Here is a 19,075-nt window from a genome sequence, read left to right as displayed (position 1 = left end):
ATCTTGTAAACATGTACCAATCCCTGATCTTGTAAACATGTACCAATCCCTGATCTTGTAAACATGTACCAATCCCTGATCTTGTAAACATGTACCAATCCCTGATCTTGTAAACATGTACCAATCCCTGATCTTGTAAACATGTACCAATCCCTAATCTTGTGAAGAGCAGCATTATTGTATATACAATTCTTTAAAAAGTTAAGCAATGTCATTTTATTAAACAGACAATTGGGACTTTACACCAGAAATATTAACAAAAGTAAAGGAGGAACAAGAAAAAAGAACAAAGCAATTAAATGACATAAGAAAGACTACAACGGCAAAAGCAATCAAAGAAAAAAATAAAAATATGAAAATATCAAGATGCCCAACAAAATTAAAAAGTTGATTCCAATGTTGTAATAAAACAAAATTACATGAATATGCATTAAATCTTATTTATTTTATTAGTTCACAAAACGAACACTAACTTTATAATACATTCCTCTGAGTGTCTTTAGAGTTATTAATAAAAACTTAACTTAAAATTTTGTTTTGCAATAAAAAAAAAATCTGTGTTTAATATATTACAATAATTACTTAGAATATTTTTTTTCATATTTAGAGCTTTACACTGGTTGGCCAGAAGGAAGGAACAGGAATGGGACCAGGTATGAAATCTAATCAATCATCTAGCAACAGATCAATCAATCATTTAACACCAGCTCAATTAGTCATCTAACACCATATCAATCAATCAATCATTTAACACAAGATCAATTTGTCATCTAACACCAGATCAATCTGTCATCTCACACCAGATCAATCGATCTCAAACATTAAATTAATCAAACATCTTACTAACATTAGATCAATTAATCATCTTACCTAAACCAAAACAAATGATAATCTTATTAACCTCATATCTATTGATTATCTTACTAACCTTCGATAAATTTATAATTTATTTAAGTTATTTAGATAAATTTATGGTAACAGAATTTTTCATGTACTTCTGCTAGGTTTGTTTAAAATTTTCCAAAATACCATAATTTGTTATGTATCGTACGTTAGGTCATCAGATTACTGAAGCAGAAGGAAGAGAAGCTGATACAGGCTCAGAGAACAAAAACTCTTATCAGAGTAGATGCGGATCATGTTCTTTCAAGGTATTGTAGGGGGTGGCAAGGTCGAATGGAGGTGATGTCTGAGGAAGTTGAGTTTCGAGGTCAATGTAAGCGAGGACTGCGGTCGAATGGAGGTGATGTTATAGGAATTAGTTCAAATTAGGAATGTGATGTCGGAAGAAGGTGAGGATCTAGGTCGAAGGGAGGTGATGTCTGGGGAAGTTGAGGATCGAGGTCGAAGGGAGGTGATGTCTGAGGAAGTTGAGGATCGAGTAAAAGAAGTGGCCGTGGTAACAGGTACAGCACCATTCTATTAAATAATAATCTCAATATCAAGTATATCTAAATAACCTAGAGAACCAGCTTAACGTAATAACAGTTTTATTCCCGTTTTATCATCTCAGGCGTTTGTTTTAATTTATATACTCTGTACGATCATTACAACTCATTTGTCCCTGAAGTTTATTTCTTTAGAAAATGTTCATCAAATATTTAGACAAATAGAAATACCAGGGTTAGCCTTTTTTTCGTTAACACATTTTTTATACAGATCCCTTGTGCTGCCTAAGCGTCAGATAGTTATAACCAACCCAGCCACAACCGTTGCTGCAAAAGTACGGACGAGCTCAAACCAAAGTGCGCAGAGCGCAAACAGTCTAGGAGATATATCAGAGGAAAAGATTAACACAGCTCTACAAAAAGGTAAATAAACATTTAGATTGTACACAAACTTGAAAATGTAAACAAACATGTTTAAACAAACATGAAAATATTAACAAACAAATAAATGTAAACAACCATGCAAATGTGAACAAACATGAAAATGCAAACAAACATGTAAATGTAAACAATGTAAATTTAAACAAACCTGAAAATGTAAACAAACATGAAAATGTAAACAGACATATAAATGTAAATAAACATGTGAATGTAAACACACATTCAACAGTTAAACATAAAAAAAATTTATTGACATTTTAAGGTGTCATGATATCTCCTCGTTTTCTAAACCTGAGGTTCAGATGATTAATTGATCAATTGATTATTTGATTAATTGATTAATTGATTAATTGAATGATCGATTTGTTTAGCTACTGAGAATCTGGAGAAAGGAGAAGGACAGGAGAAACCTAAAACCCCGATTTGTCAGGAATACAATTAATGAACCTTGTCACAATCTGAATTGAATTTATTTTTCATCAATTAATTAAATTTTATAAAAGGATGAGAAGGATTTTGGCTATGTTAATGTTATTAACTTGATATTTTACGATACTGAGTAGTCAAATGATTTTAGCAAAACATTCGCTTAATGTCTTCCTTTGTTTATTTACATTATTTTCTGTACAATATTATCTATTTTAAATTATTAGGATCCATTCCATCTTGACGCTGAACCGTTCTTTAAACAACTGAATTTGACATTGAAACTTGTCTTATAACGTATATTAATTACCATTTTAGAGACTAATAAGGTTTTAAGTGGGTTGGAATCATATTGTGTTCTTAGCTTTGGTTGCTTTTTTGCCTTTTTGTCACTTGGAATCTATGGATTCACTTATTTTTGGATCTGGATCCATGGAGCTAAATCCTCTAGAAACCGGATTGGATCAAGGAGGGGAGGAAGGTATACACCTTCTCGTCCGAGCCACGTTCTCCTCATTTTCTCGTATGAGCCACCTCGGAATCCTCGTCCTTCGATTATTATGTGCTTAAAAATCTTCAATTCTCGAAGATAAAACTATATTTTAAAAATCTGACCACGTTAGGGCATAAAACCTTCGTGATATAAAAAAATAGAAAAATACTTCGCCTAACTCTGCATATCATTTTCCTATGGAATCACCAGGAAAAATTCTATGGTTTTCACTATAATTAACAAAAAAGATTGAAGTTCTCTGAATTATTTGCGGCATTCTACACTAGGAATAATTGAAAATGTGCATTAAAAAGGTGAACATTTTTAAAGACATTAAACGAGAAAAATTTAATTCAATTGAATTTTTTTTTCCCATTTACAAAAATTCAATTTATCATTTATGCCCTAACGTGGCCTGATTCTTTCAAAATAGTTTTATCTAGGAGGATTAGACACTTTAAAAGAATAATATTGAAGGACGAGGATTTCGAGGTGGATCGGACGAGAAAATGAAGAGAATGTGGCTCGGACGAGAAATTGTTGTGGTTGGCCTTTCTCCCCTTCGAGCAAAGAAGCTTAAAGGTTCCGGATTCCTCGAGCTTAAATGTTCCGGATCTCGATTGAGGTAGCTTAAATGTTCCGGATCTGAGCAATGATTTTAAGAAGATTGTTCTTAACTCGTATACCCCAGGGTTGTAAGAATAAGAAAAGTGAATTTGTGTGTGCAGGGTGTTCCAATAGATGGTACTGTAGCAGAGAATGCCAGGTAGAAAAATAAAAAATTATATAAGCAAGGAAATATTTCTTTTTGTGTTAAGACCTGCGAATCAAGCAATTTTTTTAATTCATAAAATAAAATAGCTGCTTATTTTTTTTAACAATGGGCTGGGATTAAAGATATTTTTAGAAAATATTTTTTTGTGTGTGTAAGCTTTAAATCGTTTATTTCTTAAATAAAGAAAGCTACTATTAATACCAATGGAAATTTTAACCCCCAATGGATTAAATGATTAACCCGAGTGCGTGAGTAATTGATACATTGTTCATTGTAAACTGTACACAGTGCGAAACTTTTAAACGTATTTTCTTCAGGTGGAGGACTGGGATGATCATGCGGACGAGTGTTCTGGATAGAACAGGACCAAATATTATGAACCGGTATAATCAAGTATTTAGAACCGGGCCAAACAATCAAGATCCCAACACTGTGTGTGTTTCCGCGTTTCCTTGGTTCCCCATGCACTCTGTTTAATTAGTCAAGTTTTCCATGCAGTTTCCCACTCTCCGTATCCTAATTCACTAAAAAGTATGTGAACACGAGAATACGTCCCAAGATAAACTACAACAAGATCAGTTCAAATAAAATTTGCCTGGCTTTTAATCCCAGTCAAGGATTAACTGCAGGAGATGGACGCTGTATTAATAAAAACACTGAAACGAAGAATGGTTTATAAGTTACTTGGCTATGTGGTCAAAAGACGATTTTTATAAATTCACTGAGTGATGATAATGTTAAACTGTGTAGTTTTGTGAATTCACTTTGAAACCCGTCGGTTAGAATACTTCGAAACATTTCTATTTAAGTTCGTTAATCGTATTTAGTAATAAATTCCTTCCAAATTTTGACTGATTCACAATAAATTTCTATAAAATCTAGAACTAAATCCAAATAAATTCCAATAAAATCTAGAACTGAATCCAAATAAATTCCTTATAAACTTAAATCTAGAACTTAATCCAAATAAATTCCTATCAAACTTAAATCTAGAACTGAATCCAAATAAATTCCTATTAAACTTAAATCTGGAACTGAATCCAAATAAATTCCTATTAAATCTAGAACTGAATCCAAATAATTTCCTATTAAATCTAGAACTGAATCCTAATTAATTCTTATTAAATCTAGAACTGAATACTAATTAATTCCTATTAAATCTAGAACTGAATCCTAATAAATTCCTATTAAATCTAGAACTGAATTCAGGGGATAATTAAGAATTTTAGACTGATTTATAATAAGTTCCATTTAAATCTAGATCTGCCTAATGCATATAAATAAGCTACTTTCCTTTCTTTAAATCACAAAAAAATCTAATTTAAATTGTTGGACTGAATCCCCAAAAAAATTACTACCTAATCTTTAAATAACAATGAACAACTTACACATCTTGGAATTCATCACAATAAATTCCATTTTAAGAAATGTAATTTACAAATCTGTCTCAGTTATGCTTTTACCTCGAGTTAAAAATGACGTATTCAACCTATCACTTAGATTTTACAAGGTACATAATATAGAATAAATTACCTCACGTCTACTTTATTAGAAAGGGCCTAGAAGAATTTTTTTAATTATTGAATGGATTCTGGAGTAATAGTCCCATTTCTAATTTTTTCCCAGCTATTTTTAAGTTATAAACCACTGAAGGCAGATAAAAAAATTGATGTATGATTGAAAGAAAAAAATAGACTTTTTAAGAAACATTGCTCATAGACAAAAAAGAGAATTTTATTCCGGTTTAGTAACTTCAAACAATGAAATTCCTGTTTGGTGTGTAATAGAAATCTACTTCAGAAAGGCGTAAATTTTATTTCAATGAAAAAAAACACTTATGCTCTATCCTAATGTACAAACAATACTTTAAATTCGATCATTCCTTATATAGTGATTTTTTGAAATTAATAATAAGATCGAGAGTTAGATGTTTTTTTCAGAATCAATCTATCATTCGGTCCATCCAGTTATTTTCTAATACTTACAGAGATTTAGAGCTCAAAGTTCTAAGCAAAATGCCGGCGGAGTTCCGTGGTCTCAAAAGTGGTGAAGGAGACGATGCGCCGGATGTAGGCTCCGCCCGACCTGCAGACTCCGCCAGAATAGGAGGCTCCGCCCAACATGGAAGCCTTACTCGGCCTTATTCACAGCCTCAACTTTCTTTTCCTCAGGCAAATAAACAGAATTGTTTAAATGAAAAATATCTCTAAAATGTCGGTAGGTTTGAGTTGGTTTTAGTTTTTAGAAATATGAAAATTCATCAAACTTTCGAAAATATCGAAGGAAAATATTCTTATTTCTGACAAGTATTGATACGTGACATAAAAACATTCATTTTTGGAGGGCATTGAACATTTTCATTAATAAATTATAGATTGTATCTTAATATTAAAGCAGATGGGCTATTTTAGGGTGGGGGGAGGGATTATAATTTGGATGTGTCTTGTTGGAGAAAAAATTTTCAAAAATATTTCTTATTCCTGCATCTGCTTTATTCCCAGTATCCTGTTATGACAGCTTTTTGCTTAATTTTATCCGAATGTTTATTAATTTTTTTTTTTTGGGGGGGGGTGGATTTTAAGAAAAATTGAACACCAAAAACATATTTTCCCCATTTCTGAAATTTTATAACCAGAAATCGTTTATTTTCCATTAAAATCAGTTACACAGTACACACTACTCACACAGTGTCAAGTTACTCTCATTCTAATCCTGAAATACCATCTGGGTAAATTATTTTTAACGATAGAGAGGGGGGCTGTTCAACCAAATATATATATCCCTGTCAGTTCATAGGAATCCAGGTTAGAAAGTCATTTGAGTAAATTCTGTTGATTAGGATCGAGATTTTGATCCAGATCCATCTTCTACCTGGATATCCGATGAATACAGGTACTGAGGACATAGAACAATTTATTACATTATTTACACACAACTAATCAATGATTGTAACTTGAAAAGTATATTAGCTGATTTTTTAGTTTAAGATTTTATCTAAAAGTAGCAATCCGTTCTTAACGTCCTTAATTATATTGTGAAAAAGTTCTAAGATTGTTTTTTAGTTTTAATGCCACCTATAAAACGTATCAATCAAGCCCTCTTAAATAGGTTAAAAACAAAAGCATTTTTTTGTATAGTAACTTTTTCACGTGAGATACAGGGTGTTCCATGTAACATGACCTAATTTTCAAGTAAAATTCTAGAGTTAATAATTAACCAAATACTCTTAGTCTTGGCATTTCCAAAATGTGTTCTTACCTTTTTTGTGCTTTTAATATTACCAGAGATATTAAGAATTTCGTTCAGATTTCGACGATTTTGGTTTAACTTTAATCAAATTGAAATCTGAAGGAAAATCTTAAAATCGGTAATATTTACGACAACATTTTGGAAATGCCAGGACTAGGAGAAAATTGTGGTTTATGTTTCAAAAAATCATGTATCAAGTATGTATACATGTGAAAGTATGTTGACGACTGAATGTAACAAATAAATTCAAAGTTCAAAGACGACTTTCAAGTCCTCTCTTTTAGTTGTCATGTTTCGTGGGACACCCTGTAGTTTCCTCTTGCGAATCTTATATTTGAGAAAAATGCTTTGCAAAAGTGTTGAATATAAATGTTGAAATTTTAGAAATATTTTATTATTTCTTTCGAATATAGCGAGCGTAGCCCTCTGTTCGGACCTCCTCTAGACCAAGAAAAGAGAACGCCCAGTGATAATTACAGGTTTTTCTAATTTTTCCGCCTCATTTTTTTCTAATTTTTCCACCTCATTTTTTACTAATTTTTCCGCCTCATTTTTTTCTAAATTTTCCACCTAATTTTTTACTAATTTTTCCACTTCTTTTCTTTTAGTTGATTTTTATGAGTTTGTTAATTACTAAAATAAATGTATTTTAAATTAAAGTTTACAAATCATTATTTTAAGACTTGATGATAGTGTTCTTATTTTGTTAAAAAAGAAAAGTAAAGAAAACAAAATTTATATCTTTTAATATTTTTGTGAATTATTTCAATAAAAATATGAAATAATATTTTTATATTTTTAGAATAGTTTGGTTAGTATTCTATATGTTGGGTATGTGTACTCTCCTTCCTTGGAACTTTTTTATTGCAGTCAATGATTATTGGAATTTTAAGGTATTTTAATGGGACAGATTATTAAAGTTATTTAAAGGAATCATAATATTTGGTTAACGGAAGATATCATCATGGTTGTTTAAAGGGACAGATCATCATACTTTGTTAACGGGGGATATCATCACGGTTGTTTAAAGGGACATATCATCATATTTGGTTAACGGGAGATATCATCACGGTTGTTTAAAGGGACATATCATCATACTTGGTTAACGGGGGATATCATCACGGTTGTTAAAGGGACATATCATCATATTTGGTTTACGGGGGATATCATCATAGCTGTTTAAAGGGACATATCATCATTCATCATACTTGGTTAACCGGAGATATCATCACGGTTGTTTAAAGGGACATATCATCATACTTGGTTAACGGGAGATATCATCACGGTTGTTTAAAGGGACAGATCATAATACTTGATTAATGAAAGCTGTTTAAAGGGACATATCATCATACTTGGTTATCGGGGGATATCATCACGGTTGTTTAAAGGGACAGATCATCATACTTGGTTAACGGGGGATATAATTACGGTTGTTTAAAGGGACATATCATCATACTTGGTTAATGAGGGATATCATCATAGTTGTTTAAAGGGACATATCATCATACTTGGTTAACCGGAGATATCATCGCGGTTGTTTAAATGGACATATCATCATACTTTGTTAACGGGGGATATCATCATGTTTGGTTTGAAGGGACATATCATCATACTTTGTTAATGAGAGTTGTTTAAAGGTATCATCATATTTGGTTAACGGGAGATATCATCACGGTTGTTTAAAGGGACAGATCATCATACTTTGTTAACGGGGGATATTATCATGGTTGTTTAAAGGGACATATCATCATACTTGGTCAACTGGGGATATTATCATGGTTGTTTTAAGGCACACATCATCATACTTGGTTAACGACAGATCATCGTAAAACTGGTTTTAGCGAGCTGACAAAAAAAAACAATTAAAATGAAATATTTTTTATCAATAAAGAATGTTTTCTTTTTGAATAGTTCCGAGATATAAGTGGAAACAGTACTCACACACAGCTGCAGAAAGATTTTACTAGTTACCTCGCAATAGCGTCAAACGTTCCTAACGCAACGTTTGTTCTTCTAAACGTTTTCTACGGGAGAAGCTTCAAGCTTAACACAAGGTACAGTTCTTTTATCCATATGATATACTGCCGAGTATGTAGTTTCTTAACCCCCCCACCCCTACAAAATAATTTTCCCCTAACTTTTATATATGATTGCATGGAGTTGGTTTCTCTTAATTGTTGTGATAAATCAAATGTTCAGTTGAAAAGAACCTAAGAGTCTTGACCGTGGTAACCATTGCTTAGGATCTGCAATATTTTGGCTTCCTGTATCCGGATCCGCAAAAATATGAGGATCCACGGATCCGGATCCAAGTTAAAGATAGGCATTTGTAAGGTACGCATGGTGACTTTGATTTCGCCAAGCCTCCAGGTTGTACCTCTCCTAGGAACATATGGCCGGGTTGGTATAGGATTTAACTTACCTGTAGGGTCGGATACTACTGTAGGCGGTCTGGGTTGCATAAAATGGGACTTCTTGCAGATCTCATTCTCGTAAGGACGAGGCAAAATATCAACCTACACCAAAAATGTTGCTCTCCCAACACAAATTAAAAGTTGTTAACTAATACTAAATTAACAAAGATTTTAGCAAGAAAATAAGAGAAAAAAACCATGTTTTTTTATATGTTAAGAAATTGGTAAATCTTGAAAAAATGTTTATAGCCTGGATCCGGCTTTGGATCCGGATCCATTTTTTTCAAGGGTGGATCCATGATCCGGATCCGCATCCGCATCAAAATCAAGAAGACCCTAAGCACTGGTGCAAACAGTGTCAGTTGACGTCCAGTTCTAAAATAGTATCACCTGAGCTGGGTACTTTAGAATGGATAACCTTTAATTCCAACTACTTAATCCGAATATCTACTTTGGAAACTTTTAATTTTAGTCCTTAATACACTCTTTTTCTCTCTCTTTGGATATTCGTACATTGTTCTCCAATGTTTATGTTAGGATTATTTTCAGGACTCCTGGCGGAGTATATAAGAAAATTTCCGATTGTTGTCATGATATTCATATGGTTGCATATATCTCATTAATATACATAGTATAATATATTCAATAATTACGAATATCCAGTGAATCAAGATTAAAAATAAGGGACATTTATTTTTTTCTTTTGGTAGAGTTTTTATTTTTTTATTTTTTGACATGTTTTTTTTAAATTTTTTTCTTAAATTTTTTTTTCTTATTTTGCCTTTCTGTTTTCTTTTAAAGTAATCTTTTTTCGGCTCTTTTTGTCCCAACAAAATAAACTAGATTAAAATTTTTTTACATATTTGTCATATCTGGATTTAAAAGTATTTAACATTGGTGAAGTTTTTATATCACAGGGTAAATCATTCCATGGAGAAACAACTCTTTGACTAAAAAATGTTTACGAATATCGGTTCTACAAAATTTTGCACTAAGTGAAAGGGGATTTTCTGACATTCTTGTAATCCTATTGGATGTATCTGCTAACATTGAAAACCAAGTACATTTATTAACATTATTAACACCATGAATAATTTTATAGGTTTCAATTAAATCATAGCGGAGTCTTCGATTTTCAAGGGATTGTAAATTGAGTTCTATTAGTTTTCACTGCACGATGAGCCAGTGAGTCCTGAAACCATTGAAACCGCCCTTTTTTCACTTTTTCTATAGTTTCTTTATCTCCTACACTCCCAAGGACACCAAGCTGGGACGGAGAACTCTAGGTGAGGTCTCACATAAAGCTTATAGAGATTGATGAATGTAACTTTGTCTCTATAATGAAATGCTTTAGAAATAAGTGACAATATACCATTTGCTTTTTGAGCTGATTGGTTCACTGAAGGTTTCAAGTTTGCATGCATAGTAACTCCGATATCTTTTTCCTCGTCGATCTCTGACAGGGTTTGATTGTTCATGGTGTATGTATAGCAGGGGTTTCTATTTCCAATGTGCCTAACTTTGCATTTATCAACATTGAACATCATACCCCTAGTTTCATCCCAATCACAAAGTTTGTTAAGACAGTTTTGTAATATATTTTTGTCACTTTCGTTTAACAATTTTTGGGCAAGTTTTGTATCATCAGCAAATTTTTTAACACAGAAATTTGTGCACAAAGATAGTCAATGTCATTAATATAGATGATAAAAAGGATCGGACCAAGCACCGATCCCTGGGGAACACCATTTTAGACAGGTTTCCATTCTGAATATTTTTTAAGATCTAGATATTTATTATCTCCGTACAAAATAGTTTACATGTGTTTAATAATACAGTTTACAACAAATTCGTTTACATTTGGAGATTTTTATATTCTGAATATTGGCCATTCAAAACTACTCTATGCCCCCTGTTTGAAAGCCGAGCTTCGATCCATCTCAAAATATCAATTTATACTATGAGCTTTAAGTTTCTCAAGCAATCTGTTTTTAGGCACTTTGTCAAAAGCCTTTGAGAAATCTAAATATATAATGTCCATAGAATGACCTTCATCCTGCAGGCTGGTTATGACCTCCAGAAACTCCAATAAGTTAGTAAGGCAGGACTTGTGCTTCATAAAACCATGTTGACTGGGGTTAATAAGATTATTTTTCTGTAAATGGTCGACAATTTTATCCCGTAAGATGGACTCCATGGTTTTACAGACAAGGGAAGTTAATGAGATCGGACGATAGTTTTCAGGTTTACATTTAACACCTTTCTTGATGAGAGTGCAGGAATATAATTTTTAAATTGTATTGACCAATGACAGCCTTGAAAATAAATTTTATCCATGAGAGAAATCTAACAAATTAAGAATTTTGTAAATTAATCGGCGAAGAAAAATATTTAATAATACGTTTGAGATTCTTTTTTAACCAATTTTAACTAATGTATTAATAAATAAATTGATGATAAATTAAGTGAAGGCCCTTCCAGTCAAGAAAAACGAACAAATCTGGCGTTCATAGAATCAAATTTGTTGATCTAAATATTTAATCTCGAGACTAACATAATCTCGAGATTAGCAAAAAGAGAGGATAAAGCATTAATCCTGATATCCACCATTCTAAAGTTCCCAGCTCAGGTCACCTCTTCAATTCTTTAATATGTTTTCCACTTATACCCATTAAGTATACTCTCTTCCCAGTATATAAAACTTGAAGTAAATTGAAACCTTTCAACAAAAAGTTCAGATATAAATGATTTAGAATAATTGGAGCTTTATCCTTGATGTCTACACTATTTATTGGAGTTATTCTAATGGCTAGAATAGATTCAGACGACTGGCAGGTATACACTTGACAATTGAAATTTTTAAGAATCGAATTTTGAAAAAAAAAATCAATTTTTTTAGCCTTCCCTCAAAAAATGTCAGCCCATTAGGTACAGACGTTTGGCCGGCTATGAGAACATATATATACAAATCTTGCTTTAGTATAAAGAAGATATATCGATATTTTCCAATCTCTAAAAAAGGTGTATTCTGTCAATTTTCTTTCTTTACTCTACGGCATGTCCCTTAGAGAGGAAAACTCTATATATCTCCATAAGTTTTGCAGTAGAAGATTCAATGGTGCCGATGTAAAAACAATACATAGCCGTAAATTTATATGTTGGTTTCTTTGTGTACATTCCTTGATAGGGACTATTATCTTGTTACATCAGTTACACCTTTTATATTTGATATTCTAGGACTGGTTTCTGTACTCTACTCTCATTATTGTTGTTTTCCTCAATGTATGTACTGCAATCTTCCAAGGGGGTATAATAGGTAAGAAGATACAAGATACTTATTTGATCGATTTTTATGTACTACGTACACACTGTACACACAGCACAGTGACACAGATAGTGATGTGAATTCAGTTGATTTGTTTTTGGGTCGTTTTGCATATCTTTGATTTGAAAAAAATGTTTTTTTTCAATTTTCTAAGCATTTGCTTTTGTTATGCAATGTTAAATTTTGACCCGGACAGAATATATATGCTAAAAAACGATCAATAAACGATACAAACGTGTTGTAACTTGTAATGATCATTTTTGGATCTTTTTCCATTTTTTATTTGGATAGAGATATGCGACACAACCCCTTTTTGCATGTAAGACCCATTCAGGGGTTACGTTTTACAATTTTTAAAGAAATACACTAACTTATAATAAAATATCAAATTCATGAATTTAGTTTTTTTCAAGGTTTTGTATTCTGTATCCAAAATATCCTTAAATATCCCTGAATAGTGAATATAGATGTTTGTGTATTGGTGGTGTACGCCAGTTGTACACAATGGAACATACTACTTTGGAAAATATCGTATATTATTACCTTTAATAGATATCTGTACTCTCTTATCTCTGTACAAGACATATATATATGTATGAATATGTTGTACAGTGTACAAATACAAGTCTATATTATTAATTGGCAGGTGTGGCTGGAAAGTTCCCTCCCCACTATATGGGCGGGATGATGTCGGGACAAGCTCTGGGAGGAATATTCCCGGCTCTTGTAAATATTCTTGTCATTGCAGTTCAGGTTTGTAGTGGTTTATTTTTATCATTTTTAATCCCTTTCTCTGACATAGTTGTTGAATTGACCTTAAAGCCTGTATCCGGGGAATTAAAATATTTTTTGATTCCCCTTTAAAACGTAGACACTGTCATAGTTTAACTTTCAAAGACCCAACATGCTGTAGAGGACAAGTGTGTGAAGCACTCTTGAAGTATTGTGCCCAGTGGCGCAACTAGGGGAGGGGGGCCGTACAGATTTTCGCCCCCCCCCCCTTCAGCATATTTCGCCCCCCTCCCTCACTTGGCTCCCAGTATGCTCAGGATTATAAACCTCATCAAGTTTTGTCAATGAAGAAAAAAATACCAAAATTTTTCTTTGGCGCTTCTATGGACTTTAGCAGACCATAGGAAGAAAACACCGGGATAAGCCCCTTACTGGCAAACAATGACAGAGGGACTTCGATCAGAAAGACTGTATTGGATTATGGACAGACGAAATAAAAGTCAAGTACTGCCAGGAAATACTTACTTCTTAGGACTGCAAAGACCTAAGATTAAGGAACTATATATTGGACAAATATAACTAGTAGATGAATTACTGACTTTTAACTAAAACATATACCCTTGTTGTTTAGGTTGAACCAGCAGATATTGGGTTCTACTGTTTCCTGGTTGCATTTTTATTTGTCCTGGTGACATTAGCTGCTTACTGTGCAGTTCAAACTACACAATACTTTAAACATTATGCAGGGACACTAGCTAGGTAGATAATTCATAACTAAGTTTTATTTTTACGAACATCCTGAAATGTGTATTGTGTAGACTGACGTCGGAACTACTGTGTGGAGTATCGTTATTCTTTAACGCTTAATATTGATATTCAATGTGGACACTATTAGATTTATGGATGAATCCTTGATCCTCAATTGGAATTACCAACACGGGATATCGAAGAGGAATTAAATTAATCCGTATATCTGTTTTACTTGGAGATCACTGCTTGATCCCAACATTTAAAGCACACAAATTCGGACTTCTGTCACATTTTCCCAATGCTTCATTTTTATAAATAAGATTTTTATTTTTGTGATTAAAAATATTTTTCTTTTCAGGGTTGGTGATACTAGCTCCCTTTTATCATCATCTTATAGAGAAGTTTTCTTTAGAAGCTGGAAATACCAATTCAGGTCGAATATCCCCCCCTTGAGAGATTAAGAGATATTTACAATTACCCCTCACTAGGGAGATTTTTTACAATTACGCCGCTAGAAAGATATTTTCAATTACCCCCCCCCCCCGCTCTCAGGGAAATTTTTACAATTACCCTCCTCTAGAGAGATATTTTACAATTACCCCTCCCTAGGGAGATATTTTATAAATATCTCCTCTACAGAGATATTTTACAATTACCCCTATCTAGGAAGATATTTTACAATCACCCTCTCTAGGAAGATATTTTACAATTACCCCTCTCTAGGAAGATATTTTACAATTACGCCTCATTAGAGAGATATTTTACAATTACCCCTCTCTAGAGAGATATTTTACAATTACCCCTCTATAGAGAGATATTTTACAATAACGCCTCTCTAGATAAATATTTTACAAATTCCTCCCTCTCATACCTATCTCACCAGTAAATCAGCATAAACATCATTTAATAAGCGTTAGTTTTATTTTATTCCTATCAACCCATAACATTTAAATAGAAAAATAATATGATTTCTCCCAGTTCCATGATCCTACAACCAATTTACGAAAGAAATGAGCTTAAAAGTAAAAGTCCGGTTTATATAACATATTTTTCTTTTTCAGTATTTTTTTGAATTTTTGTGTTACCCTCACCGTGTTCCCCAGTGTTACAGTTTTAGTTACTTCACAGTTCAGGTATATTTTTATTAATTTTTAATTAAATAAGTAGTAAACAACCAGTTTTTTTTTTCTTGCGAGAAAGTACTTTTTTGTCTCAAATCAGTGAGAAACATTTTTGGATTTTTTCCAACATTATTTTTGGAATAGTGGGGGGTCAGAAAATAAAAAATACGAAAAAATTATTTAAAAAAATAAAAAATATTATTAAGAAAATTTTAGTGATGATGAATCCAACGTGTTCTCTACTGTATATTTTACCCCTGTTGCCTGTTTTCTACTCTTCAACTGTGGAGACTACTTTGGACGAATACTTGCCTCTCATATCAGGTTTCACAGATCATAATCAATAACAGGGCTAGTTATAATTGGGAGTCGACTTTAATCCGTAAACACACGCGGTGAGTTAAAACTAAAAGATAATTAGTTCAGACACACCCACTTGGTCAGTTTAGAGCATCAATATTTTAGATTACCTGGAACAAGTAGGATGGGGCAAAATGTCGTCTTGGGTTTAACAATTCTTAGAATAGGTAAGTTTTTCGGTTTCGACAGCCAGTAATATTGAATATCACAACTGTTCATTTAGATATTCAAATATTTATGATTAAAACGATTGTTCATATATCCAAATATTTAGGATTTTTACCAAAGTTTACATACACCAATAGTTAGTATTTAACCCACATCTAATATATTCAAATATATAGAATTTATATCACTGTTCATATATCGCAATTTTAAAAATTTTTACCACTTCATATCACAATATTTCGGATTTATACCTCTGTTCATATATCTCAATTTTTGAAATCTATACCACTGTTCATATATCCCAATATTTAGGATTTATACAACTGTTCATATATCTCAATATTTAGGGTTAATACCATTGTTCATATATCTCATTTTTTTTTTAAATTTATACCACATGTTCATATATCCCAATATTTAGGATTTATACAACTGTTCATATATCTCAATATTTAGGGTTAATACCATTGTTCATATATCTCATTTTTTTTTTAAATTTATACCACGGTTCATATATCCAAATATTTAGGATTTATACCACTGTTCATCTATTTCAATATTAAGGATTCATACCACTGTTCATATATCACTATATTTAGGATTTATACCACTCTTCATATATCCCAATATTTAGGATTTATACCAATGTTGATGTATCCCAATATTTAGGATTTATACAATTGTTTATATATCTCAATATTTAGGATTTATACCACTGTTCATTTATTCAAATATTTAGGATTTATACCATTTTATATATCTCAATATTTAGGATTTATACCACTGTTCATATATCCAAATATTTAGGATTTTTACCAGTTTATATATCTCAATATTTAGGATTTATACCACAGTTCATATATTTCAATATTNGATTATTATGTAAGTTTGACAAGGATGCTGATTATTATGTAAGTTTGACAAGGATGCTGATTATTATGTAAGTTTGACAAGGATGCTGATTATTATGTAAGTTCGACAAGGATGCTGATTATTATGTAAGTTTGACAAGGATGCTGATTATTATGTAAGTTTGACAAGGATTCTGATTATTATGTAAGTTTGAATCACTTGAAAGTTAAGAGCTCGTAAATTTGATACAAAATTATCAGCTTTGTGTCCGAGTTCGAATTCAGGTCGATTTATGAGGTATTTAACCATATTATGTTATTATGAGATAGGAAAATTGATATTTTCTTTCATGCTTACAATTTACTGTCTGGATATCTCTTTCAAAAGGCTGTAAAATCTCAAATATCTGGTCAAACTCTGGGACATAAAGAATTTTAGATGTAAAAAAATGCACGAAAACGAATCAAAAACTTTAAAAAGGTCAGAAAAAATTGTTATATCTAAATATCAAAACATTAAGTTAAAAATATAATTTTGAGATATTTTTTAAATTAGTTTTTATTAAAGAAAACTGCTGATATTAATCAATTTATAATTTTAATTTTAGAATCCTTCCTAAACCATTATGAGTGGTTAAGCCCACAAACCCTGATCAGTAAACCATTTTAAAGAATGATACAAATACTGTCAAGTTTTTATTGTTAGAACAAAATTGGTACTTTTTTATTTTCAAGTCAAGTGACTTTGTTGGTACAGGGGCAATTCCGATTCACAATGGTTCCAACAAGAGCTTTGTCTGATCAAGATTAAATAAATGAGATGTCATTTTTTTCTTTTTATGATTTGATTGGGGTCTTGCGGATTTATACTGGAAACACAATGGATGAAGTTGTCTAAATTAAACACTTATTAATCTACAAAATTTGTATGATCATATACAGCTCCTTTGATAATGAATTTTTTTTATTCAATAATTTGATAATTTTAGACTGTTAATAGGTCGGCTTTTAATATTTAAGTCCAATGGTTTTGATCTATTTATAAATTTCACTTGAAAATGTTTTTAGGCTCTGATGATCATTTTTAGTCTTTCTAACGGATATATAGGTAATTTGTTTACTCTCCTTATTTATAATTTGCATTAAAAAGGATAATTGGCAAGTTTTTTCTTCATTCATAGGATTAATCCTTAAATGCTTAATCTTAGATTTTAAATATTTAATCTTGCTAAAATCTATAGCTTGTTATTTACAGGAAATCTGTGTATGATGATGGGACCCAAAACAGTTGAGAGAGAAAACGACCAGGAAAGAATTTTGAAAATTTAAAGATAACAATCCCTACTTTCCCTTAAAAAATTTCACTCTCTAAATGTTGAGAGGTTTGGGGTTTTATTTCTAGGCGAAAATGTTATGAATGTAGAAATACTTTTGTGCCCCAGAACAAATGGGAGATGCAAAAAGTGTTGATATCAACAGTCAGAGCACCTTTATTCTTAATGTTTTTTGAATTCCTGAAATATATATCAAGTTTCAACAAATCTTTTGTTAGGAATGTGTTGCGTCTATGCTGGTGTCAGTTCTAGTGTTAGGAATAGGGATAGGATCCTTCCTATCCTATCCTATAGTTCATCATCTCTAGTAATAGGAATATGATACTTCCTATCCTATCCTAGTTCATCTTTAGAAATAGCAATTATAATAGAACTGTTATCAAATACCTTAAAGAAATTGTCATTGATAATTTATTACCGTAATCTATCGTAACTCTCCATTCTAAATGCCGTAATCCAGGATCCAGGTCATGAATATTTCTTTAAAATATTTATTCATTTATGAAACAAATTAAATCCATTTTAGCTTGGGAAGCGAATGGGAAGTTTTATTAATCTCTCGTAGTTCACGTTTTGAGAGAAAAATTTTTTTTTTAGTAGATTTTGGTTGATATTCTACTCCTTGGATCTGTGGAGCTGCAAGGATCCAGGATGCAAACTGTTGCGGATAATTGCTCCGGATACTAAGCATTGGAGTTCAAACTTCTAACTGCCTCTTTTCTGGCCCTTTTTGCGATGGTATTCTATCATGAAAGTAAAGTATAAATTACCCGGTACCGTCTCATATCAGTACTCAGATTGAACAAAAATATCTCGTGAAATCGGTTTTATTTAAAGGTTTAAAAAGGTTGCAGTGGGGGGAAATCAAAACATGAAAATAGCTTGCACTCAAGATAGAAAGTTAACTTGCAAGAACAAACTTTTCTTTAGAATTATATTTTTTAAGGAGAAGCTCGTAGCATTTTAGTTAAAGGCATAATAGTTTAAAAATAGCGTAAAATCCAAGTCTGTTAATGTTCTGGTCCCTTTACACAAGTTGTGTCTGGTTTCCAGCGAAAAAAGGAAATCGTTTCGCGAAACAGATTAATTGGAAATTTCGCGAAAAAGGCTAACATTTTGAAAAATTTTCTCGAAATTGTTAGAATATATTGTTTTTTTTACGAATTCTGCATTATTTTTGCTTCCTTTCGCAAAATTCATTTTCGCGAAAACCCTAGTTGCGAGTTTGATAACATTTTTCCCATGGAA

At 31.9% G+C, this 19,075-nt stretch overlaps 3 protein-coding genes across 3 annotated transcripts; all 3 read left to right on the top strand.

Annotated features, from left to right (window-relative positions):
- The first annotated feature begins 89 nt into the window (after positions 1–89).
- On the top strand, positions 90–4,374 carry LOC111711958 (uncharacterized). Its single transcript, XM_023486447.1, has 7 exons — positions 90–109; positions 587–653; positions 1,057–1,151; positions 1,660–1,811; positions 2,201–2,259; positions 3,440–3,514; positions 3,841–4,374. The coding sequence occupies exons 1-7, from the start codon at positions 90–92 to the stop codon at positions 3,880–3,882; spliced, it is 510 nt and encodes a 169-aa protein (XP_023342215.1). The 3' UTR covers positions 3,883–4,374.
- A 600-nt stretch (positions 4,375–4,974) lies between these two features.
- Positions 4,975–15,989, top strand: LOC111711957 (equilibrative nucleoside transporter 3). Its single transcript, XM_023486446.1, has 14 exons — positions 4,975–5,694; positions 6,363–6,415; positions 7,186–7,251; positions 7,575–7,665; positions 8,684–8,826; positions 11,940–12,021; positions 12,424–12,502; positions 13,158–13,264; positions 13,875–14,002; positions 14,352–14,426; positions 15,055–15,126; positions 15,331–15,438; positions 15,580–15,641; positions 15,955–15,989. The coding sequence occupies exons 1-14, from the start codon at positions 5,374–5,376 to the stop codon at positions 15,987–15,989; spliced, it is 1,422 nt and encodes a 473-aa protein (XP_023342214.1). The 5' UTR covers positions 4,975–5,373.
- Positions 15,990–16,535: 546 nt separating this feature from the next.
- Positions 16,536–18,652, top strand: LOC111711981 (equilibrative nucleoside transporter 1-like). The gene is made up of 5 exons (XM_023486485.1): positions 16,536–16,553; positions 17,562–17,601; positions 17,749–17,801; positions 18,046–18,134; positions 18,425–18,652. The coding sequence occupies exons 2-5, from the start codon at positions 17,568–17,570 to the stop codon at positions 18,534–18,536; spliced, it is 288 nt and encodes a 95-aa protein (XP_023342253.1). The 5' UTR covers positions 16,536–16,553; positions 17,562–17,567; the 3' UTR covers positions 18,537–18,652.
- The last annotated feature ends 423 nt before the right edge of the window (positions 18,653–19,075 follow it).

The sequence above is a fragment of the Eurytemora carolleeae genome, unplaced genomic scaffold (assembly GCF_000591075.1).
Source record: "Eurytemora carolleeae unplaced genomic scaffold, Eaff_2.0 scaffold209, whole genome shotgun sequence".
Lineage (NCBI taxonomy): Eukaryota > Metazoa > Arthropoda > Copepoda > Calanoida > Temoridae > Eurytemora > Eurytemora carolleeae.
The sequence above is the reverse complement of the archived record's forward strand: the minus strand, read 5'-3'. Positions and strand labels throughout refer to the sequence as shown.